Consider the following 25874-nt stretch of genomic DNA (forward strand, 5'->3'; position numbering starts at 1 on the left):
GCTCGCTAACCCTCCTGCTTTGTTCTTCAAGCCAGTGTGAATACTCCATCTCAAATGTAGCAATCCTTGTGTTTATAATGGTTCCAGATGGTATTGAGTTGCTTACACGTAATCCCTTATATATATAAAAAAACAATTAGTATTGAGTTTTTATATGAAAATAACGAAGAAAATAACAAAACAGAACATGTTATACAATATGTTATGTTACGGCCTAAGCTTACATGTTGCTTGACCTTTTCAAGTTCTTGTTCTAACTGCGATAACTTCAAACGACTTTCTTCTAGCTGCTGAACGTAAGCCTAGAGGAACAAAGACAAAACATAGCTAGTAGTAGTAAACTAGCTTACTCGTGTTTAGATTCAATCACTACACAACTTCAGATGAGGAGCTTTGCTCTTACCTTCTTTCTCAAACGACTTTTGCGAGCAGCTTCTCGGTTCTGAGCTAAACGCCGTTTCATCTATTTCCGACAAACGAGTAAAAAAAATATCGATCAATATATACTAGAAACAGCCATTTTTTTTTATAGAAAAGCTACTTAGTTATATGTTTGTTCCAAACCTTATCATGAATCTTGCCATGATCATCATCACAATCATCATCCTGATGATCATTACTAGAAGGTTCTGCTTCGATCTGGTTATGTGGAGAAGTAGCATAATTGGACTGCACACAATTCAAACCATTAGCAAAAAACACACACAAGAGTAAAAATCTTTTGAGAGAAATATATATGTATATATAGAGTAACCTTGATGATGTTGTTGTGATCATCAACTCTAGTATCCACTTGAATAACAGAGGAAGAAGCAGTGTTTGGACTATGATCATTGATATCAGATTTGTAGACATTCCCCCAAGAGACAAGTTGTTGAAATGGTTCATAGATTCCCATGTCTCTTAAAGATGCAAGTTGAGTTGGAGAAAAGGAACTCATCATCTCCTCTTTGTTCTCTAACACTACAACCAACTAATTGTTCAGACCCACGAATATAAATGAAAAGAGTATAGAAAGTTTTTGCCATACCTTCAAGTATAGATCCAATAAGCTTGCACCAAAGTTACAATAGCTAACTGACACAAACCATAAACAGAACAAACTCTTCATCATTTCTAATTTAAAAAAAAATTGTAACAAAGATTGGACAGCTTACTAGAGATCCAAGGGAAGAAAATCAGAATTATGAAGGATGAAAGTTTAAACACACCTGAATAGATAAGCAGAGAAACAATTCATGATCATGAAGTTGAGTGATGAAGTGTTTTCGAGTTTCTTTGGACACTCACAGTAAAGAAAATATACTTAAAGGTCAAGCGTTCTCATCATGGCAAGGAGATGATAAAAAGGATATTTTCTTTGGTTTTTGGCCTTTTCTCTTTCCTTTATATGTGCTCATCAACATTAGAATAATAACCAAGTTACAGGTTAACAATTAATCAAATTATTTATAATAAAGAATCCCATAATATTACTATTAATCATGTTTGTAAAGTAACAAAACGTTTAGAGATGAGTGCTTCTTTCACAAAGCCAGAGGGTGACCTAATCGTGCGTTTGTATCTGTGAAGTACGCACCAGATGGTGTCATCAACAGAAATTCTTGCAGAGGCTTTGTCACAAAAAAAGAAAATTAAAATCAAAAGAAAATATTAGGTTGCTCAAAAGAAGAAACGAAAATATTAGTTTCACACAAAAACATTCACTTTGATATCAAAAATTTGAAATTGAAAGACTTATTCATACTGCGAATTATCTAGAAACCGGTCAATTTGAATCCAATACTCTAGAAACCGTTTCATCTTTTTTGTACATGCATGCTCATGGGTCTGCAAAAGAATCAATCACATTTACAACTTTGGGTTTATTTTGGGGTGGTCCATAAGGTTCTGCAGTGGCATCTTTGTGCCAAGCTTTCTTCCCTGACTTAGTGACAAATAATTGGAGCTTTAATGGCCTACCAAACACAAAAGATAACATTGTTAAACTTCTCACTTATTTTAAAATTATGGATCTTAACTAGTTTGGCACCACTTGTGTAATAAAATCTGTGTGTTCGACAAAGACAAGCATGTCTGATTATTTTTTATCTAGCTTTATTTCCTGTCTTGGTTTTACTTTAATAAAGAGTCCATCTATAAATATTTTTCAATTCATATAATATGATAAATATGAATCGGTGCGCTGATACGCAACAATAAAAAATTAAAAGAATAACATTGTTACTGCATGTATGATCATGTCACGGAATCGATTGGTTTCACGAGAGATCATACATATCTCGGCTTGATTCATTCAGTACTGTATGGAAGTCCCTAACAAATATTCTTTTCAAAGCCTTTATTAGCTAGAGTTATTTTGTAATCAAAGAGAAGAACAAAGATAAGTATATCCAAAAAAAAAAAAGATATGTAATGTAACATGGATTAGAGAACCGAGTATCACAATTTACAATTATGTGAATTTTTTAGTATGTAAGTGTACCTCCGATTATGAGTATATCATTCATGAAATTTCAAGACGAAAATACTAATTTATATATGGTTCATCATATAGGTTATTTATGCATGCATAACATATCTATTATTGTTACGTGTTGTAATTGAGAAAGAAAAAGATGGTATGATAACAAAAGTTACGTACACACATTTCTACTTTAATTCATCACGAAGCCACCAATCTTCCACTATTTTCGTTATCTTCTTTCTTTCTTTTTCGTTTATGAAACTTACGCATTTTATTGCATTTTCACGTTATGTACTTTTTTCCCCTCCGATTTCTTACATTCTCCTCAAGTACACCTGAAATTATCTCCAAGAAGAAAAGATAATAATAAAAAATTTAATGAAGAAAACATAATTATAGTTAAAATTAATTAACTAGGAGATGAAAAAAAATTAAAATAAAAAGGTTTATGTTTAGGAAGAAGAATCAAAGTAATATCATAGAGCAAATCAAAATTGCGAATCTCTCATGCCCTGAGATTCTTGTGAATGAATGATCATCCAACGTTCAAAAAAGGCAAAAAGGATACGAATATTAGTAATATTGCTTCAAGAAGAATGCTTAATGTTCTCTATATATAACAAATTAAACAAAAAGAGGAATATAAGAAATAATATTAAAGGAGGCATATATATACACTGTTATATACTAATTCCTTTTATATAAACCGCATGTCGTTCAACGATTCGAACTTGATCTGAACTGGGACTGATTCTCTCTTCAGATCCCAACAAAGAGAGAATAGAATAAGATTCTTTTATGCTGGTTTATGTTGGTTTATTACACAGTACTCATAAGTACAGCCACATATGATTACAAAACTCTTACGGAGAAATCTTAACACTAACACAAAATTAAAATGATGGTCCAAATTTATAACAGGACTTTCTTCACCTTTTAAATAATAATACATACATCTATTATCAAATGTTTTGTGTTAATTTCATTCAACAAAATGTTTTCTGTTAATCATTCCTAATCGCCCATTTTACCACAACATCAGAAGATTAAGTAATTGACATATATTCTTCAAAATAGTGGGTATAATCGATACTTTATAGTTTCTTTCTTATATGGATTAGTGGATGACTCTATTTTATATATATATATATATATATATATGCATGTTCATTTAATAGACTAAAATGTTAAAAGCTTAAAATGAAACTTTATTGTAAAGTTAGAACATTATTCTCTTTATTTTTCTTTTCAATATATACAAGTTTAACACATTTTTAACAAAATTATTCAATTCAGATATTTTTCTCATCAACATGAATAAAAAGTTCAATTAAGTATTCTCATCCTCCAAGTTATTATCTAAAACTATTCCAAAATTTGATTTACCATAACATACATATATATATATATATATAAAACTATAAGAAGTTGATGAAAAAAAATTATAAGAAGTTAAGAAAAATTAAGCAAATTTGAGAAAAACTGTTGCACTATTACACTATACATATAATAAAATCAAAAGAACGTGTGTAAGCAAAGAGAAGCACTTGCAATATATTTTTTCCAACTATTATGAATTGAAAACTTTAAAAGCAAAGGAAGTGGATGGGCTCTTACATATTAATTGCTTTTGTTCCCATTGTGTGGTATGAAAAAGGGGGTCATTTTCTTTGTTGAGTGACTGAAAAAGATAAAAAAGTATTGTGTACAGATATTAATTATCGTTACGGTGGTTTCCTTTCCTTTTAAAGCCCAAACAAACCCGAGGATATTCTCAACGTTACTGGTGCACATGACCATTTAATTGTTGTATGCATCATCAAACACCATAATGCAGGTGAGTGACTATTCCACAAAACATGTACTCCACTTATCTCGTAGAGGGACAAAACAGAATGAAGCATTGCTAAATAACTTGTTAGTTTGCTATGTATATATTTATCAACTCTGATTCATCTTGTCATTTAGGTAAAATTCGAAGCTTCAATATTCAGAGCAAAAGAAGGGAGGTAGTGTTGGAAAAAGTGTGTTATTCATCTTAATCCATAAACAATGTACATTTAACTTTATATATACACATGATTTAGCATAAGAAAAATTAACCAATGCAAACCAGAATTAAACCGGTCAACCAAATCCAATTATCCTAATAATAATTACAACATAAGGTCTCAAGAGTAACACGATAGACACCATTTATGTTTGGTCCAGGGCTTGCCTAGAATTGAGAATGCATTTGGGTATGAATAATAAGAAAGTACCTTGAGATGATGTTCAATACTTGTTGGGAAAATTGAACTTTAAAGCTTGATGTGAAAAGTGAGGATACTCAACCAAATTCCACTCGTCAATAGAGCTGGGATCTCGATTTGGAACATTATAATAGCTTTTGTTGTTCCACTGCAAAGACACGTATACCAAAAGATCAGTACTTCATCCGAATGTTATAGTGGTGAAGCTCGAGAACAAAAAAAGTCATACCGACGTTGGCTGAATATGAGAGCTGTTCAGCATGGTGCTGGAGCTTGAGGAGTTCAGATTCCACACTGATTTGTTCGGCTCGTGTCTTTGTTTGTTGGAACTGTAAAACATCAGAGATGTCTAAAAAACAAGTTCACATATATTTTCATATGAAAATTCGAAGATTTTACTTTGAAAAACCAAGAGAAAGAGCGGATTGAACTTCCTTGATTGAAGACAGCGTGTTCAGCAACTTTGCGAATGTTTCAAAAGTCAAGGCTCCAGAAGGAACTTCCATAGACAGGGAACTGTATCCGTACACAGTTAGGTGAGCCACGTTTTGCTTGATATGCGCGATCCCTCTCTGCACATTCCTAAACGTTTCAACAGATTGAGGAGAGGCGGAGGAAAGGTTGACGACGTCGAGGTCATGGTAATCTTCTTCTACACTTCCATCTGATTTCAGGGAAGTGACACCAAAATTGGTTGTGTCTCTACCCGTCCAGGAACTTTTTCCTTCAATTGAGAAGTAATCATGGGATGGTACAAAGAGGGGATACTCATCGCTGCAAACAAATATAAACAAGATTGTTTAGATCTCTAAATGTGATGGAGAAAGAGAAACAAACAATCCGTGTAATGCAGACTATGGTTTACCTTGGAGAAGATGGATGGGAGTTCCAATACGAATCTCGTTGCCATATTCTTGAACAAGAACCCTAAGAAAAAAATGAAAATTTTAATCCTACTTAATCAATCACTTTCCATAACATATAGTTGATGTAGACAATATCTCTCAGTCGTAGTTCCTATTTAAATCAGTGGATAAGTGAGTATGAGTGTGAGTGTGTGTGTGATCTTTCAAGATTGAGGCAACTGCTTAGCATGAAATCGAGTTAAGGCTGTGTTGGCATCTTACCCCAAAACCAAAGTTATGAAGTGCAGGCACTGCGAGCTTATGGACAACAAGATTCAGAAGCTGCACCATGTACCTGATCCAAGCACCAACCATGGGAGTGTTAGCTAATTAAACTACAGAATGAAATATAACAGATAGTATTGACTACAATGGCCTGCAGGAGTGTAAGATACACTGAGGGGATGGATGATGTGCCATAAATCAGCAGCAGAAACAATTCGAGAAAACTTGGCTTATGTGTTTGGATCAAACGAGATGGGTTTGATGATTTATGAAAAATATGTTTATAAACATATTTCAGCCTAAAGAAAGAAGGGCCCGATAAGAAAATGCAAGCCATGGTCGAATAATATATCAATCTGACGGCAATTCAGAGACCGTCGATCATGCAAAAGAGCGCGACCAGCTGATGAGTTTCGCGAGCACAATTTCCCAAGTTCAGTCAAAAGTCTTTGGTCTTTGGTCTTTGGTCTTTAGTCAAGTCTACAATATTTATTAGTTTACAAGTTTCTAGGTTTTGACTAAACCTTTTGTATGCTTTGCCTATTATATAAAGGCCATTTGATCAATGAAATAAAATAAGTTTTGAGTGTTTATTTTTGGAACCTTGAGAGGGTATCTCACTTTTCTTGTTCTTGGTGTGGTTAGCTCCAAGTAACTCTCTCTTTCTCGTTGGACCGGTGCGTCACATCCGGCAACAGATCGAGTTTGCTTTCTTGTCGGACCTGTGAGTCATATCAGGCGACAATCAAGCACCTCTGGTAGTATCATTGGGTCATTCCGCAACCCTTTGTGTCACCGTTCAAACCATTAGTTCTCCCTTTTGGCGAGTTCATATCCCCTAAGTCCGTTTGAGTGATCCTGTCCAATCTCAGGACGTATCAAGTGGTATCAGAGCCACTCAACCGGTACTATCTGTTCATTTTTCTCATCTTTCCATCTTCTTCATACATCTTCTACCTTTCATCTTCTTTTCTAAAAAAAAAAAAAAAAAAGAGTTCTACGAAAAGCCAAGAGATCATTATATCTGAAGCTAAAGAAAGACAGATTTGAGGACAAATCTTTTTAAAGAAGGAGGGAATGATGTGCCCTAAATCAGCAGCAGAAACAATTCGAGAAAACTTGGCTTATGTGTTTGGATCAAACGAGATGGGCTTGATGATTTATGAAAAATATGTTTATAAACATATTTCAGCCTAAAGAAAGAAGGGCCCGATAAGAAAATGCAAGCCATGGTCGAATAATATATCAATCTGACGGCAATTCAGAGACCGTCGATCATGCAAAAGAGCGCGACCAGCTGATGAGTTTCGCGAGCACAATTTCCCAAGTTCAGTCAAAAGTCTTTGGTCTTTGGTCTTTGGTCTTTAGTCAAGTCTACAATATTTATTAGTTTACAAGTTTCTAGGTTTTGACTAAACCTTTTGTATGCTTTGCCTATTATATAAAGGCCATTTGATCAATGAAATAAAATAAGTTTTGAGTGTTTATTTTTGGAACCTTGAGAGGGTATCTCACTTTTCTTGTTCTTGGTGTGGTTAGCTCCGAGTAACTCTCTCTTTCTCGTTGGACCGGTGTGTCACATCCGGCAACAGATCGAGTTTGCTTCCTTGTCGGACCTGTGAGTCATATCAGGCGACAATCAAGCACCTCTGGTAGTATCATTGGGTCATTCCGCAACCCTTTGTGTCACCGTTCAATCCATCAGTTCTCTTCGGAGTTCACCTCTGGTAGTATCATCGGGCCTTCCGCAACCCTTTGTGTCACCGTTCATCCCACCAGTTCTCAATCCTCTCGGATCTGAGTTCATATCATCCGTACCGGTAGAGTGATCCGTATCTAGGTTCTATCAATGGACCTCCATACTTCTTAAATAATTTTGTACAAAAAATCGACATTTTTAAAAAGACAAGGTCGTGTGTTTGTGTTACCCTAAAGAGGCTGCCAGCTCTTTTGGCGGAACAGAGAGTGGATTGAGACCTTGTGGTAGGATAGCATTGCAGATTTGATCATACTGTCCACCACTCCCATATTTGTTATTTCCCTCTACCGTCACCTGAGAATAGTTTAGATTTAGTAAAACCACCCTATGAAATGTGTTTGCTAAAACAGTAATTTGAAGATAGCCCAAGATTGCCTCAAGAAGAAAAAAGAAGTATTTTACCCATTTATTTCGCAAATGACTATGTTTTATCGAATCTGTATTTACTATTTACTAACTTTATTGATGCTTTGCCAATTCGGGAGTTTTATTTTGACCGTCAAGGTTGACAAACAAAACAACACAATTATAGATAAGAACGTCAAATGTGATCTCTTTACCTTGGAAAGAGGGAATAAATTGCATATCTGTTTCATAACCAAAGCCTGTTTATAAAGGCGTTCTGAAGTAAGCTCGATCTGTAAAACCACAAATGTTGGCTTAGTGTCGATACATATGAGACTCGATAAGAAAAAGGTAAAACACGAAAAAGGACAATATGACTTTCAAGCAAAGAACTACATGAAACATGGAAATAAAAGTATACGAGATGCAGCAGATCTTTACATATACTAAGTAGTGATTGCCAATAGTATCTGAATAGTGGTTCTCCAATTGTCGAACACGGCTCTTCTCCAACTGCAGAGATTAGAGAGAGTCTGTTTATATCAAAATCAGCTTCACTAAAAGATTTAAAAAACAGTAACATTACAGCAACATTAGTCGATTCAATAATGCCAAATCTCTCTTTAAGATTGCTAGAGAGTCTCCGAAACGTGCTTTTGCCTGCATCATAAATCCAAACACTGAGACGATCGATCATGCAACACATAAAAGAAACTCTTGGCGCAAATTGAGTATCTAATCTTCATTACTTTTCTGTAACTTCTCCACTTGTAACTCGAGCTTGTCCCGCAGCTTAGCAAGCTTCTCGCTGTGAAGATCCATCCAACACTGCTGAACAATCGCTCTCTCCTGAATTGACAATAGGCAAAATGAATCTCCAGATCAAAACACTTTTAAAACTCTTCAAAATGAGCAAAAATAAAACAAACCTTAGTGACAAGCAAGCCACGCAATCTCGAGTATGAAACCTCTCGACGGCTCTTCAACGAGTCTAGCACAGTTTTGCACTCGTTTAAACTGCGGTTGACGCAAGCTACGCAGATCGAAGCACGAAACGAAGAGTAGCAAACAACGCATTTACTAGATCTCTCCATCGATCTCTTCGCCGCCGAACGCGATCAAATCTATTGATTCCACAATAACTTCCTAATCAACACACCAATATATAAACAAATCTAGAGTTCGAGCTAATAGCTACACAGCGAATCACTTGAGATGAGAGTTAGTTACCAGCGATGGGAGACGATCGAGGAGAATCGGACGGTGGATTTGACGGGGAAGGTTCCGACGTCGACGGAGAAAGGTAGCGTCCGAAGTACGATTGTGGAAGAAGCGGGAAGATTTGAGAAGCGAGGAGGAAGAGTTAGCGTCATTGCGTGTGGGGCTTTTACAAAAGCGGAAGGAGAAAGGAAAGTAAAAGTCGCGATGACTTTTTCCGACGAATTCGATTACGTGCACATCATCTCCCCCTCCGTCTTTTCTTAACTCTTACGTTTTACACTTTTGGTCCTTTTCTTATTTTTTACTTACTTTTGATCCTTTTTTTTCTTTTACTTCTTATTAGTTTCTTTTTAGATATTTAAAAAACATTTTGATGCCATAACATAATATAAAATTGATATAAAATTTTTGAAATAGTTTTATTATTATTTATGTTAAATTTTTAACTATTTTATATAGTTATAGTGTAAGTTTTAATGAACAAATTAATAAAGATGAGCAGTAATAATAAAGAAGAAACAAAATGTGTGGTAAAAAAATAAAAATGACGGTGTATAAATTATAGCTAGATACAGTTATACAGAGAACAAAAAGGTCTCACACGCTTTTTCCATAATTTGAACATAATTGTACGTAATTTTTATTATGTAATGATATTAAAACCTAATTTGTAATTATAAAAGTATATTGATCAACTGCTATATATAGCTAGGTTCAACCGTTCAAGCAAAATTGCAAAGTTTATTTTCAGATAAACCAACCATATGTGGTAATTTATACGTAATAATGCCCTATTAGTTTTCGGATATTAGTTTTTTTTTTTGTGCGACAGTGTATTAGTTACTCCCTCCGTTTCATAATACTTGATGTTTTACCATAGTGCACAAAGATTAAGAAATTTGTATTTTTTAATAAAAAATATTTTAAAGATATAATTTTAAAATCAATTAACCAATAATAAAAAAGATTGTAAAATCTAATTGGTTGAACAGTTTCCAATAAAATTAAAACTTTGAAATCTCAAAACTTCAACTAATTTGAAATAAAATTATCTTTCTAAAAAATCAAGTATTATGAAACGGAGGGAGTATTAGTTTTCTATAAATAACTTTTTTTTCAGATAAGCCAATGTTTCTGATTTCCCTTGGCAGGCAGCCAGGCACGGCCGCTGTTGCGAGATTTTGTTTCCATTTTATGCAATTTACGGTTTTGTCCAATTCGTCAAACAGCTTTATGCAGCAACCTATGTTTTTCCACCGTCCGATCGCGAGTGTATCTCACTATCTTCCTTTATTGTCTGTTTTTATGGTTAATTTCTCGTTTTTTCCCTCATCGTTAAAGACCGTTAATAATTTTGTCAAGCAGAAGAAAAGAAATCAATGGAATATTTTCTGTAGATTTATAAGTTGATTAGAAAAGTACAAATAATGAATTCAACCATGTTTGTGTTTTGATTTATCGTTTAGGCTACACAGAATTTTCATTTCCCGAAAATAATGAATATTTTCTGTAAATTATAAGTTGATTAGAAAAGTACAAAAAAAAAAATAAAAAATGAATTCAACCATGTTTGTGTTTTGATTTATCGTTTAGGCTATACAGAAATTTCATTTGCCGAAAAAAGAAGAAGCACATTTTAGTTTTATTACAAACTGTGTTACAAATTATAGTTTATAATTAGTTGATTTTTAAAATTCATATTATAAATAATAATTTAAGTAGAAACACCTCTCATATACTTTGGTACGTAGAAAATATCAAAAGCAAAAAAGAAAAAAAATACTTTGACATGTAACTAATAAAAGTGTCATGTTGATGTGAATCTATCTATGTAATTATTTATTTATTTGGTTGTAAATGACTCTCCCTAACATATTTGTATATTTATTTGGTTGTAAGAAAAAGAACGATTTTTCACCTTCAATAACGGTTCTCATTGCAATTTGGATGAGATTTACCTTATAATTAAGTATGACGTATGTTTTCTGATTTTACCGACCAGAGGCGGTGAGTCCTACTCTAGATCTCCACAGCGTTGACACGTGAAAGGTCAGGAAGAAGGCATATTTAATATCTTAGAAAATAAAGAAATCAAATGCCACTCTTAACGATTTTCTTTTTTGTTCCCTTTTTAATGGTATGTACGCCCCTCTTAAAAGAAGTCACTCCCATTTTCTCTCCGGAGTCTTCTTCCTCTTCTTTCTGTCTCTCAGTCTTTCAGACCACCATTGCCATGGCCATGCTGTTTTACTACAACTTTATCGAGGTATCGAAACAAAATATAAAACATGCGACTATATATGATTCTTCGATGCCATGCTGTTTTACTTCATTACGCCTGCATTAGGGGAGGAAGAGAAGTAAGCTTCGCAGAAAAGAAGACGCAAAGTTTTGTTAGATTTGGTTTCTGAGAGACTTATGTTACCTTAGTCAATGATGTTGTTGGATAGCCAGTCCAGACCTTCGTACAGTCACCTAAAGTGGCGCATGTGGCCTGAACGTATCTGTCAAAATGGCAAAGAAAGACGTAAATAGAACCAAAAAGAACGGTTTTGATTTTCAGAGACATGTTAGAGGATATGTTTATTTACCAGATACGATGCTGAGGCAGTAAGAGAAGATCAAGCTGTTTTATGATCTCAGCGGTATTCATCGCATTTGGCAGATCTTCCTTGTTGGCAAACACAAGCAACACGGCATCACGCAGCTCATCCTGCAAAACAAAAAGGAATAGAGTTGGTCAGTATATGACTTTCTGAATCGGTACGATAAAAAATTGAACTTTACAAATAATTCCATATAAACAGTTCAGTTAGCAACGGATATGGACCTCATCGAGCATCCTGTGAAGTTCATCTCTAGCCTCAACAATTCTGTCTTTGTCGTTGCTGTGCACGACAAAGATCAGACCCTTAGTGCCACGGTAGAAGACCGGCCACAAGGGACGCAACTGAAAACCAAGAAAAAAGTTTGGTTAAGGAATTCTTGAAAAGTAGCAGAGAGAACGTTCTACAGCTACAGAAGATATAATCAGAAGTAGAGATCATACGTGAGGCAGACCCCCGACATCCCACACTTTGAAACTGATGTTGATGTACTCCAAAGTTTCAAAATTATAACCTTCAAGATAGAACCTAACGTTTATTACTCAATTAAAACCAGTATTGGTAAGGTGAGAAGAGGCATACCAGGAGTGGAGGTTTGGGTGCCAGAGTCTCCGAGGAGTAGTTTGTAGAGAATGGTGGTACTACCAGCAGCATCAAGACCAACCATCAGAATATTCACCTCCTTGGTCTCTTGCTGGGTACTGCAGAAACAGTCTATCAAGAAACAGTCTCATGCAGATAGTAACTATGCTTTCTGGAATAATGTTCTATCCTTCAAATATCATATTTAATAGCAAACAATAAGACGGGTTACCTTCCCACAACCTCAGCTTCCTCTGCCTTTATTGCTGCCTCAGCTGCAACTGTCTTTATAGCTGTCTCATATGCAGCTGCTTTTATAGCTGCCTCAGCTGCAGCTGTCTTTATAGCTGCCTCATCTGCAGCTGAGTCAGCTGACTTTATAGCTGTCTCAGCTGCAGCAGATATCTTTATAGCTGCTTCAGCCGATTCCCTATCCAATTTTCTCTGGGTACGAGCTGCTGCTTGTATTAGTTGGCGCTCCCATTTTCTCTGTTTAGAAGACTTGGCTGGATTAGCTGATAGGCCAACAAACGTTCTAATTGAGCGCTCCTTTTTACCCCTTCTTGCTTTTCTGGTGTGTACAACGAGTGTAGAATGACCAGCTTTTGTCAGCAGCTTTAGTGACTTCTCGAACCTCTTATCTCCACTGAGTAACACAACCCGTTGTGGCTTTGGACGTAGTTCAAGCCATTTTTTTATCAGCTCTTTTATTCTTACGTCCGCCACTTGGTTATCCGCTGTTTTTCTAATCGTATTCTTTGGTCCTGTAACCAAAACACAGTAATCTATATATAATAGCAAACTGCCTTTGACATCATCATTTTTTTATAGGAAAAAAATAATAATATCTAACGGTTAAATTTACTTTATTTTACAATCTAACGGTTAAGATTTTGATTTCTGTTAAAAGGATGACATCATCATTTGTTAAACCAAAGGATGTCTTTTGCCTTCTCGAATCAATGCATTCCTTCAAATCAAAAAGGCTCAACCCTATTTCATTCAAAGACACCTCTTTGAAAAGATTTATACATTGAAGATTTCAATTTTTACATCTCATATTTTATTCCTTCCAAATATTTTTCTCATACGGATTGATTTTTCATCAATCAAATTTCCAGATTTGTTTATGTTAATTTAATGGCTGTGGTTTGTTCTTGATCGTCATTTTTATCCCAAAAACCAAGACACAAATACTTTCATAAATCTGCTGAATCTTTCCAAGAAAAATCAAAAACAAAAATTAAAGAACTCTCTTCTGATCCGTCTCTACCGATGTAGTAGAATCCAGAAAAATGCCACCAACAGTTGCATCTTTCTTTTTGTACCTATTTGTCTCTAACCGCTTAACATTTAAAAACTTAAACATTTTAGAAACATTTTACTACTCATAAATTTTTAATTATGTTCGCTGTAAATGTCCTACGGTTAAATAATCATGGATCATAGTTTTGACACAAAAAAATCAAATGCTTGGTGTATCACACATGACACTGTAAATATCCTACGGTTATGAATTCTGCTTATCATAAAGTTAAAATTAATTTTAGCAAAAAAAAAGAAGTTAAAATTAATGCATAGAGCCATAGCATCCGAAAGGTAAAAGTCCAAAAGAAAATCCTCTCTGACATTCTCTCTTTGATCTTTATTTTTTACTGTCCTCTCTCCTTGTCGAAGGTCATGGATGCATACATGTAGAAAAATTCTCTTTGTATAAAATACATTGTATGGAACAAAGTTTTTGCTATGAACTGGGTACGTAAAAAGTCCCTTATTCTTCTTCTCTGTTTCCTATTAGAGAAAATTAACAAAGAAAAGAAATACAATAACCATTTCAAAACCTCAGTTCTTTTATGAATTTGCGACAAATTCCCAATATAACGTTTAGTTTACATACTTTCACTAGCGTTGAATCTTCTTACTAATGCTTTTTATTTTTTCTTACCTTTTCAATAACATTTTTCAATAATTAATATTTTCAATCATAATTTTTCATATATCAAAATATTTATATATAATTTTTTGAATTATCTTATAATTGTTTGTTAGAATTATCGTCACTTTTCCGTACTAAATTTTAAGCACCCGGAAAAATTATCCGAGTCCGAAATCCGAACTCAACTAAAATATATGTGAAATGATACAAATGTTAAAAAGCTGCTATCTTTAACAAAACCGAACCTAATCTAATCCGAAAATTATATTTAGACTAGGAAAGATCAGGTTTAGATCTAGCTAAGTCCCCATAAATCCAAAGTATACTGAATAACCTGATATAATATATATATATATATATATATATATATATATATATATATATATATATATAAGAAAAAGTCCGGGTAATTTTATACTTGTTTAACAACAATACAATTTACAAATGTGTTCCAATATAGTCTGTGAACCAAATCAATTCAGAATTCTTGTTCCACATTTGAATCGCTATTTCTGGGTTTCAGATTTTGATTTTTTTGGTAAAGCATATTTGTCAAATATTTTATTTATTTGGTAGTGCAATATCTACTTTATATTTGGTTTTATTGATTATGATGTATCTTTTATCTCATGTTATCGAGATAACCATAATTTGTTTCCTAAATCTTTATTTTACCATAGAAATTTTTTTATCATGTTTAATTTTTATCATGTCTAACTAACATATTGATTATTTATTTAAATAATTAACTAAACATTATTGTAAAAGTCTGAGTTTTTCACATCTGTATTTTTTTTACTTATGATCATAACTTTCTTAGAAAATATACCTTAGATTTTAACTTCTCATTATCATTTTTGTAATACACCTTTTGACATTTAATTATTTTTATGATCATAGTAGTTTTATTTATGGGAAGGTATTTGTTTACAAATAATGATTTTGAAAAATTAATCATAAAAAGTTCTATGAAAATTTGGAAAATTGTGTATTAAATCATCATTTTATACCTTTCATTTATAATCCTTTTAATAATCTTAAATTCTCTTTATTTTTATTTTTGAAAATTTCAAATTTTCAGCAAAACTTATCTTCTGTTACTTTTCAAAGCTGATAAAACCTAACACTTTTAAAGAATAACATCACTTCGGCATTAGTTTTATATCTTTTATTTATAATAAATTTCAACTAATTATTGATCCTCAATATTTTTAACATATCGGTTATATATACAGATATATATATAAATGATTTATAAAATGTAATTCTTTAAAATATTCAATATATAATCATTTTAAGTAATGTTAAAATTTTAATATTGGTTAGTAAACCTAATATTTTTGAAGTATTGTATCACTTTGACATTAGTTTTTTCAATATCTTTTTTATAGTAACGTTTTAATAATCTTATATTTTTCTTTAATGTTTTATTTTAACTATATCATTAATTTAAGATGTAATTATTTTAAAATAATATTGAAAACTTATTATTGATTTTCGCGGAGGTCTAAATCCTAGTTATATTAATAATGAACCTAACAATAACCAAACATTAACCAAAACAGTAATTATATTAATAATGAACCTAACACCAAAACTTACTGTTGAATGGCTTCGCGCTTACGATGTTAAACCTATGGTCTTTCTTTAAAGCTTGTGGCACGTAAGTGTTTTTATAGCCGACAACAACTGTAATGTGGATAGGTCCAGTCCAACCTTCTTTTCTCAGAGCCTCCTTTATAATCTTGTACGCCGTTTTCGTTTTATCGGAGTCATAGGAGAGACCTACGTTCTCATAATCCCAAAAGATTTCCATGCTGATCTGCAAAAAAAAATAAAAAAAATGAGACAACACATAGTTCTATATTTCAACAGATAAATTTTTCTTAACTAAGAATCTTTGAAATAGCTGAACATGATGATGATAAATGCACAAAATTTGAAAACTATGCATCCACATGTGAAGTCATATACACTAAGGCAATTGAAACTAAAACACTTTGTTTAACCATCACAATTAACATTTTTCAATGTGCTTATAATAAATGAGGTAGATTTTCTATGAAATGAATGCAAGTGTGTCGCTTAATTTAAAAAATGATGAATTTGATAATCTAAACACCTTAAAAATTAAACTGTAATAATTATAGGAGTAGGAATTCTTTTTAGATGATAGCATCAAACCAATTCCAAACAGAAACGGTTAGATGGGAGTGAGATACACATCATATCGATGAGATACACATCATATCGATGAGATGCACTCAACCAAAAAAATCTAGAAATGAATGCAATTGTGTCGCATAATATAAAAAAATGATGAATTTGATAATCTAGACACCTTAGAAACTAAACTATAATAATCATAGGAGTATGAATTCTTTAGATGATTCTTTAGATGCTGGCATCAAACCAATTCCAAACCGGATCCTATCTAAGCTTAACCGGTTAGAGAACTGTGAGGAGTTTAATTTCTGTAACCAATTCCAAACCGGATCGTAGCATTTCGGTTTGTTCTCAAAAGCAGTTTCCCGCCACTTTTATAAAACAAACCTTCTCTGTCACTCGTCGTCTCCGATCCCTAACCGCAATGGAGGTTACGACGGAGCCGAAGACGCAGATCGATGAAGCATCTCATCGCAACCTCTCGTTTTCCACTCCGATCGCCGGCGATCCAAGCTCGGACAAACTCCCCTTCTTCCGCCACCGCTCGCGGCAGATCAAACGCGACACCTGGCTCGTCTCCGTCCTCGTGCTTCTCCAGATCGTCGTATTCGCTGTGACTATGGGAGTCAACGACTGCTCCAGAAACTCTAACGGTCACTGCGCCGCCAAATTACTCGGCCGATTCTCCTTCCAGCCTCTCTCCGAGAATCCTATGCTCGGTCCCTCCGCTTCTACGTGAGTACCTCTCCCTCTCTCGGCGCTGAGTTTCGCTTAGGTCTCTGATAGTATATGCTTGTGGAATCGATCTCTAATTCAATGCGGAAGATCCTTAGTAATTCATTAGGTCTCGATCTTAGATAACAACGGCAAGTTCTTCGATTCTGTGTTGTTCTATAGAGTGTGATCTGTGTGGATCTTATTGTTTGCTACGTTCTGTTTGATGAATCACTCGATACTAAGTTACAGATCGTAGTGCTGCTTCTTCTTCTTCTTAGATCTATAGGTTTTAGGAAACTGAAGGAAGCAGGTTGGTTTGTTGCTTCTAGCGACTGATTATGAAGCTCTGTGCATCATATTTCACTGTGAGTTTGCAGCTTCGAACACATGGGAGGTCTTTATTGGAATGCTCTGGTTGAGAAACATGAGATTTGGCGTGTGTTGACGTCTCCCTGGCTGCACAGTGGATTGTTTCATCTTCTGATAAATCTAGGGAGTTTGATTTTCGTTGGGATATTCATGGAGCAGAGATATGGACCATGTAAAAGTCCACTCCTTCACTTTCATTCACCTCATCTAATCTGTTTTTGATGGTTGGGTTTATCAACGTTTATAATCTGCCTTTCTCTGCTTTTGCTTTGGTTCTGTAGTCAGGATTGCAGTGATATACTTCCTCTCTGGCATTGTGGGAAGTCTGTTTGCTGTGTTGTTTGTTCGAAACATCCCATCAATCTGTTCTGGTGCTGCTTTCTTTGGATTGATTGGAGCTATGCTTTCTGCACTTGCAAGGAACTGGAATCTATATACCTCCAAGGTCAAGGATATCTTGTGTTTTCTTCTTGTCTTTAACCTCTTCTGCTTATTGTGTCTTATGTTTTGCTTGCTACAGGTTTCAGCATTGGTGATAATAATCACCATCTCCACAGTCAATTTCCTGATCGGCTTTCTTCCGTACATAGACAACTTTGCGAATATTGGCGGTTTCATATCAGGATTCCTTCTTGGATTTGTGCTGTTATTCACCCCACAGCTGAGGCAGGACCCCCCACCTCACAAGGGAAAACTGTTTGAAGATGATATGAGAAGTTCCACAAGGCTTAAAGAAATGTTTGACAGACCAGTGTTAAGGATTGTATGCCTGGTCTTGTTCTGTGGAATGTGAGAGTCCTCTTTTTGATCTTGCTCTATCTCTCTGCGTTCTTGTGGCATGTATAAGCTTATCCATCTTTGTCTCTCTTTCCTCAGACTTGCTGGGGTTTTAATAGCAGCGTGCTGGGGAGTTAATCTCAACCGCCATTGCAACTGGTGTCGCTATGTTGACTGTGTTCCAACCAGGAAATGGAGCTGCAGCGACATGACTACTTCCTGCGAGGTATACCTTAAAGCTTGGCGTGACATTGATTCTAGAATTCGAGTGTTTTAATCATTGTCCAATGTATGCAAATTTGATAGGAAATGGTGAGTGATGCTCAGCTAACACTAACGTGTATGGCCAATGGAAAGTTCAGGATATTTCCTTACACCAACATATCACAAGCCAGGACACAAGACCTCTGTACGCTCGTCTGCACTTAAACATGACCAAGATTTTAACTCCTTTGTACTCCCTCCCATACTTAGATAATTGAATATAATACCACCAAAACTCTCATACTACAATCATTAGGCACTTCTGTGGCATATAGCCTTAATGGATAAGAAGGTAGGACTTTGTAACGAAACGATTGCATTGGTTCTTGTTGATACTATGAATCTGAATACTAAAGGTCTACCAAGTTAGGTCCCACAGGAGGACCCAGTAGCCGCATAAGTGGCTTACATAAACTTGACACGATCCACATCATATCTACGCACACATGACACACCAGTATGTATAAATTATTCAGCTTCTTTTTACTTAAATGCATACTTTTTGTTTATATGCTTTAGAGAAAGAGAGATGATGATGATGATGATAAATAGGTGTGGCTTTGTGGGTCTAGTAGAATGAGAAGAAAAGGGCCGACCTTGACAAAGGTAGAGAGATAGAGATAGGGCCACTAAAATTGATTTTGGAGAAAAAAGTAGACTTGAGAATGTTACACATCATATTAAAATGCAGACATAATAGCTGAACAAAGCCCATACTGTGGTCCTGATTCTCATTAACCTCTACTCAACTGCCTACATCTCTCTCTATTGGCTTAAATTTAATTACTCCTATCCTCCTCCTCACTAAGTATGCATTTTACATAACACAACAAAGAAATGCCTTTTGTTTCTTCTGCGTATATAGTTTTTTTTTTTTGCAACATTTGTTTCTTCTATATTAATATTCATTTTTCTTTGTATTTTGATAACATGTCAAGTCACTCGTTTTCTGTTAGGTTTAATTTAGTTATAACCATCGGGTGATTTGTGATTTTGTTTGATCATTACAACATCTGAGAATTGATCTTAACATTTTGGCTATAAGTGAGGGACTAACTCTGTCTGTAATCAAATTGACTTTATAACTTTATCCGGTTAAGACGGATGTAGCCAGAAATGGAGCAAATGGTTGTTGGGGAGTTTGGTTTAGTAGCTTTATTTCAAGTGTTTTTTATTTTATTTTTGGAATTAACCCACAAACTAACACAATTTTGGAACTTTTTTTTAACAACAGAACTCTTATTATTTTAGATTTTAAGCATTTCACAAAGAAAAAAATAATAATTAAATTATTTATTTTCCCCATGTTTTGTATATGAGTATATCCATATAGTATTTGTCAATGTTTGTCATGTTTAGGGGCTGACTGGTTTTCCCGCTACCATCCGCAAACGCAGCTTATGCGGTTCATAGCGGTTGTTGGCGTTTCGAAACAATCACAAAAACACTACAAATCGCTCTGAACCTCTTAAAATCAAAAACTGGTTCCAGCTAGCGTTTGCGGTTGCGGGAAGGTAAATTTTTTTTTAAAAAACAGAATAAATAAAAATAATACTAAAAATATCCAATAAAAATTTTCAATTGAAATAATAGAAATTGTAAAATGTATTCATATTATATTTCAATTTATATTATAAAAAAATCAAAAATAAAATATTTTCTATAAATTTTTAAAATTGAATAATATGATTTTATAAATATAAATTTTATATTTATCATATTATTATGATTTTAATATTTTTTATAATTACATAAAATGTAAATATTGTTAAATTATTATTTAACAGATGTTGCGTTTGGTAGTTTACCAGTCATAAGAGTCCCGCAAACGCAACAATTTCTAACAGTTGTACCAGTCGTACAAATCTCTAGAAAACGCTTAAAACCGCAACCATCCGCACCCGCAAACTCCCGCAACCGCAACCGCAACCGCTGTGGTTACACCAGTCAGGCCCTTAATGTATAACGCTCTATCATCCTTTCTTTTAATGTTTCATTTCTTCTTTTTTTTTGGAAACTATTGTTTCATTTCTTCTTACTATATTAATCCTTAGTATCGAGAATTTGGACCACATCAGTTATAAAAATATTTGAAAAACTACTATTTAATGTGCATCAATGATACACACGAAAATGAGAATATTACAACCGCATCTCTACCACTTAACGTTGAAATAGCATATACCTTTGCATCCTTATTTCGGCTCTCAGTACTTTTACAGTTTGATGAAAAAAATAAGACTTTTTCTTGGGTTCACCCCCTAGGGTGAACCAACCAATAGAAAATTGTTATTTTAAATCTAGTATCTTTTAATTAAGGAAACAAAAATAACTTGCCAAATTATATTATGCTTTTAAAATAAATAAAAAGATTAAATAAATAAAAATAACAATAGTTCTCACTAAAGATTATTTTTAAAAAATATTTATTTATAAGATTTGGAGTTTAGTGTTTAAGATTTATAGTTTAGAATTTATCCAAATGTTTAGTGTTTTTCTAAGGGTTAGGGTTTATCCAAGGGTTTAGGGTTTAGGATTAGAGTTTAGGGTTTAGTGTTTTGTTGACAACATGTTTAGTGTTTTTTCCAAGGGTTTATGGTTTACCCAAGGATTTATGGTTTATCCAAGGGTTTAGGGTTTATGATTAGAGTTTAGGATTTAGTATTAGAGTTTAGGGTTTAGTATTAGCTAGAGTTTAGAGTTTAGTGTTTTGTTGACAACATTAATTTTTTTTAATTCGTTTTTATATACTGTTTTTATTTATTTTTAAATTTTATTTTGAAAAAATAATATAATTTGACAAATTATTTATTTCTTTAATTAAAAGATATTGAATCTAAAATGACAAGTTTCTATTGGTTGGTGAACCTAAAGATTTACCCTAGGGGGTGAACCCAAAAATAACTCAAAAAATAATACATAAATAGATAAACTATATCTTAAGTGGTGGCTCTTGATTGTTGACCCTCTAAATAATCAACTCTTCCTCTTATCTCTACCGTCCGATTATAGGATTAGTGATCCAAGAGTGTTTATCAGTTGTTAACATAATCGCCTTACTTGATTTGCGACTTTGTTAAAGGTTCTTTTGACCTTGCTTAATAGTAGTTGTCCATATAGCTTCTGATCAGGTAAAACGGGTATAACATGATTAAAAGTCTTATAACTTTTCACCGTTTTTATTATTCTTCTTTTATCAATCTTGTTTTAACAGAATCGTAGACTCTACCAAAAAAATACGGTCTTCCAGTTTCCTGTTTTCTTTTCAAAACAGTTATCTTTAGAGTTCAAACTTTAAACATTTACATATAGCAATAAATCTGTAACTATATAGACTAAAAACCACTAAATAATCATTCTCAACCGGAATTAAATGGGACAACGAAGTGGAGAAATTAGACGATAAATTTCGAAATGGTAGACGGAAAGAGAAGAGGAGTATGGACCCAAAACAGTTGTTTCTTTATCTTAAGCCATTACTGAGAAAACGAAACATTCTTGCAAATTTACACCTCTCTCTTTGTTGGTACTACTTTTCTGCTACTTAGTAATTACTCTCTAAGGCTCTGTCGATAGTTATACAATCATATAGTTAAACATACAACATCTATATTGTAACATTTTCGTTCTACCCTTTCATATTATTTATTATATACTTCTTCCGTTTCATTTTAATTGTCGTTCTAGATTTATGCATACAGATTAAAAAAACATATGATTTGTATATTTTCAAAATAAAAACACAATTATCAATACATCTAACCACATTTCAACCAATAAAAAAATAAAATACAGAATTTTTTTAATAAATTTTGCATTGAAACTATAAAATGATACTTATTTTGAAACGATTTTTTTTTTTTACAACGACAATTAAATCGAAATGGAGGGAGTACAAGTCTTCTTCCCAATAGTATACCATCTTCTAGATTGTTCGTGAACTTTCTTTTGGATTTTACTTCTGATATGTCGACTTTGGATTCATTGCTGAATAGTGTTCCTTTTGTCTGTTTCGTCATTCATAAACGAAAATAAAATAGTATAATGTTAAGCAGTTTGTCTTTCACGTCTATAACAAACAAATTGTGGAAAATACGATATATAAATATATAAAAAATTAAAAATGCGACAAAATTTTATAAAAGAAACGAAGAAACACACAAGAGTAATCGGAGATTATTGAGTCGCCCGACCCTTCCATTAGATATGGTCCCGTCTTCCATTATATTTGATATGTACACTCATCGACAAATACTTGCAATGGCTAATACATGTGCAAATCTACAACATTTAGAATGTAGTCACTAATTGTTGACAAATAATTCTAGATTCTTGTTTTATTGATTTGAATATAACACATATCTCTACTGCAGCCGTAATGGTAAACTAGATTTTAACCGCGCGCCCGCGCGGATGTATATTTCAAAAATATATTGCTATTTATTTTCGTGTCAATATTAGGGCTGGACACAAAATTCAGATCCGAAGAACCAAACCAAACTCGATCCGAAAAAGTAGTCCCAAACCCGAACCGAAATTGATCAAATATCTGAATTATTCAAAATTCTGGTATTTAGAGAACCAAAATCGAATCCAATCTGAACCGAAGTATTTTGAGTACCCAAATGGATCCGAAATAGATTCATATATATATATATATATATATATATATATATATATATATATATATTTTTAAAATTAATTTATATAAAAACATTCATAATATATATGATATTTTTAATTTGGTCTTAATACTTGAAAATATACACAAATAGTAAAAAGTAAAAATCTAAAATAGTTAATGTATACTCAAAACACCAAAATACTTGAAAAGTTATTGATTATTTATCCAAATATTTAAACCAAACCAATTTATATGTTAATTTAGGTATTCTTACATATGTTATTCAAATTATATGTAAAATATTATTTTATTTATAAGTTTTGAGAAAAATGAAAGTATATAATCTATCTTATTAAAACAGAAACATTCTGTTGGACCTAACATTTATTTTGTAAGTTTTTAAATTAAATACACCTTTATACTTTATAATTAAACATACATTAAATCACTAATGTTCATTTCTTTATACTACTATCAATGTTTCCAAACAATATACTTATTTCTTTATAATACTATCAATGTTTCCAAACAATATACTTATTTCTTTATACTACTATCAATGTTTCCAAACAATATATTTTTATACTACTATCAATGTTTCCAAATAATACAATAATTAATCTTAATTATTTTATATCTATCATTTTTCTCTTTAAAATTTTGTAGAAACGTCATAATTTCATAAATTGCAAAATAGTGAACTTTAAAATTTCGATTATAAGATTACAAATTATGAAACTTTTACAATTTAAATCCAATTAGATTACATATCGGTCATCCATCAGTTCAATCGGTTAGTCTCGGGTTTTAGTGATTTTTTAATATGAATATTTTAAAAACATAAATTGAATTGTCAGATCTCCAGATTAACCGGTATAATCACAATCGGGTTGAATTTAAAAATACTGATTTAAATACAAAAATATTTTAAATACACACTCTTTAAAAGTTACCAAATATTTGTTAAATTATTAGTAAAATTTTTCATCGTAAAATATCCCGCGCTTCAAAAGCGCGGGTCAAAATCTAGTGAATTTTAAAAATTAAAATAATTTAAATGGGATATCCGAACATGAAATGAACCTACAAAGATCAAAATCGAACTCAAACCAAAATATAAAAATATTCGAATAGGACTGAAATTTTTGACCCCAGAAACCCGAAACCTAAAACCTAAACATACTCGAATCAAACCGAATTGGTACCCGAACGTGCATCCTCAGTCACTATTATTTATCATATATGTGTCATCATATAATTAATATTATTTTATACCTACTGTCATATAAGCTATCATAAATTTAATAGTATTTTATACGTACCATCATATAAGTAATCACATATATTATATTTTTAAAACTTAATGTGAAATATAAAACCTCTAATTTAAGTTGTTATATTAAATTGGGTTTTGTATTTTTTTTGCTTATATATATTGAAAACATTTTTTTAATAATGATTAGTGGAAAATATTTTAGTAAAAATCAATTTTTGAATATATGTATATTTTTGAATCAAATTTTTGATATAAATCAACATTAAATTATCTTCTTGATTTGAAATATGTATATAAATTTTAAATTTTGTTTTATGATTATTTTAGACCAAAAAATTAAGTAATTAAATTGACCTCTTTTCGTATATCTTAAAAGGGTCTAGATAGATATTTTCTGATAATATAATGAACTTTCAATTTTTCTTAGTAGCATAAGCTAATTACTTTTTATAATATACTACTATCCAAAATAAAATATTTATGTAAATTAATATGTTATCCTTTTAAAAGATTAGACATGTGTCTAAGTTTTATAATATTGACAATAAATTCCATTTCTATATTATTTTGAATTTTGGGTTGTATTCTTAATTATAATTAAAAAATAACTTTATATGTTTTAATAAAACATGTATAGTTTATATTTTGCAGGTGAAATCAAATATTTTTGATATATATATAAATATATATATATATATATATATATATATATATATAATATATATATATATCATTTAAAGATTCTACTTTCATTTAAATAAATTTATATAGAAAGGTTAGATTAGCTGTGAATCATAATTATAAAATCTTCATTTTGTTAGATATGTAGATATTTTAGGAATAAGTTAAAAATATGTTAGGAACTGTTAGGGAATATATGTTTCTTTTTTATAAAATCAAATCAATAGCAATATTCAAAAGCTTTATAAAAAGAAAATTTATTTTAAATGTGTCTCGTTAATCATAAACTTTGAATAATGGCAGATACATTTCATTTAATACATGTAAACCAATCGGTTTAGTATTACTGTGAAGGTTTGTAGCTAAGTACATCATAACTTTGGTTTGTAATTTACATCAAGATTTATTATTATTGTGAAAGTTTATATAATTTAGACACTGGTGTAAAACTGTAAATCAACCGGTTTATTATCTCGAGGTTCGAAAAATACACATGACGTTCTTTATTGGTAAGTGAATAATATGACTATTTTGGTATAAATGTGTTAATTGATTTTTGGTTAATTAGTAGTTATTAGTGCAGTGGCATTCCGTGGTAAATATTTAAAAGAAGTAAGGGTTATTTCCCATTTGTACTTCACTTTTAATAGGATAGATAGGATAGATATGTGGGCGAGAGCGAGAATGATTCAAGTTGATATA

The 25874-nt window shown here is 32.4% G+C and overlaps 3 protein-coding genes across 6 annotated transcripts; 1 reads left to right on the forward strand and 2 right to left on the reverse strand.

The window, feature by feature from the left end:
* On the reverse strand, nucleotides 1-1889 carry LOC108823701 (transcription factor TGA7; the record flags this gene model as incomplete). 3 transcript variants are annotated; one of them, XM_056995461.1, is given in 8 exon segments in its annotated part: nucleotides 1-115; nucleotides 225-302; nucleotides 404-463; nucleotides 565-669; nucleotides 755-963; nucleotides 1031-1073; nucleotides 1212-1613; nucleotides 1748-1889. In XM_056995461.1, coding segments are annotated over 5 exon segments (547 nt in total), but the record flags the coding sequence as incomplete, so codon positions are not given.
* A 2683-nt stretch (nucleotides 1890-4572) lies between these two features.
* LOC130499435 (uncharacterized) lies at nucleotides 4573-9057 on the reverse strand. Of its 2 annotated transcripts, XM_056993490.1 has the most exons (11): nucleotides 8703-8798; nucleotides 8540-8613; nucleotides 8395-8466; nucleotides 8169-8246; nucleotides 7778-7902; nucleotides 5847-5919; nucleotides 5585-5646; nucleotides 5119-5493; nucleotides 4949-5048; nucleotides 4729-4867; nucleotides 4573-4685 (listed from the first exon to the last, which is right to left on the reverse strand). In XM_056993490.1, the coding sequence occupies exons 1-10, from the start codon at nucleotides 8773-8775 to the stop codon at nucleotides 4742-4744; spliced, it is 1158 nt and encodes a 385-aa protein (XP_056849470.1). In that variant the 5' UTR covers nucleotides 8776-8798; the 3' UTR covers nucleotides 4573-4685; nucleotides 4729-4741. The 2 variants fall into 2 exon arrangements, with proteins under 2 accessions (XP_056849470.1, XP_056849471.1); XM_056993491.1 differs by lacking the exons at nucleotides 4573-4685; nucleotides 4729-4867; nucleotides 4949-5048 and adding an exon at nucleotides 8883-9057 and having other exon boundaries at nucleotides 5115-5493; nucleotides 8703-8802.
* A 7698-nt stretch (nucleotides 9058-16755) lies between these two features.
* On the forward strand, nucleotides 16756-18956 carry LOC130499421 (RHOMBOID-like protein 8). The gene is made up of 6 exons (XM_056993460.1): nucleotides 16756-17199; nucleotides 17559-17722; nucleotides 17832-17995; nucleotides 18071-18339; nucleotides 18427-18553; nucleotides 18634-18956. Exons 1-6 carry the CDS (start codon nucleotides 16889-16891, stop codon nucleotides 18754-18756), a joined length of 1158 nt encoding a protein of 385 aa, XP_056849440.1. The 5' UTR covers nucleotides 16756-16888; the 3' UTR covers nucleotides 18757-18956.
* The last annotated feature ends 6918 nt before the right edge of the window (nucleotides 18957-25874 follow it).

This window comes from Raphanus sativus, chromosome 9, assembly GCF_000801105.2.
Source record: "Raphanus sativus cultivar WK10039 chromosome 9, ASM80110v3, whole genome shotgun sequence".
In the NCBI taxonomy this organism is placed as follows: Eukaryota; Viridiplantae; Streptophyta; class Magnoliopsida; order Brassicales; family Brassicaceae; genus Raphanus; species Raphanus sativus.

Excerpts from the sequence above, each read along its gene's own strand:
- LOC130499435 (XM_056993490.1), bottom strand. The coding sequence starts at position 8,775 with ATGGATCTTCACAGCGAGAAGCTTGCTAAGCTGCGGGACAAGCTCGAG. Across the intron at positions 8,247-8,394 it reads GCAATCACTACTTAGTATAT|ATCGAGCTTACTTCAGAACG; the intron begins GTAAAGATCTGC and ends GTGGTTTTACAG. Across the intron at positions 7,903-8,168 it reads ATTTATTCCCTCTTTCCAAG|GTGACGGTAGAGGGAAATAA; the intron begins GTAAAGAGATCA and ends AACTATTCTCAG.
- LOC130499421 (XM_056993460.1), top strand. The coding sequence starts at position 16,889 with ATGGAGGTTACGACGGAGCCGAAGACGCAGATCGATGAAGCATCTCAT. Across the intron at positions 17,723-17,831 it reads GGAGCAGAGATATGGACCAT|TCAGGATTGCAGTGATATAC; the intron begins GTAAAAGTCCAC and ends TTGGTTCTGTAG. Across the intron at positions 17,996-18,070 it reads GGAATCTATATACCTCCAAG|GTTTCAGCATTGGTGATAAT; the intron begins GTCAAGGATATC and ends TGCTTGCTACAG.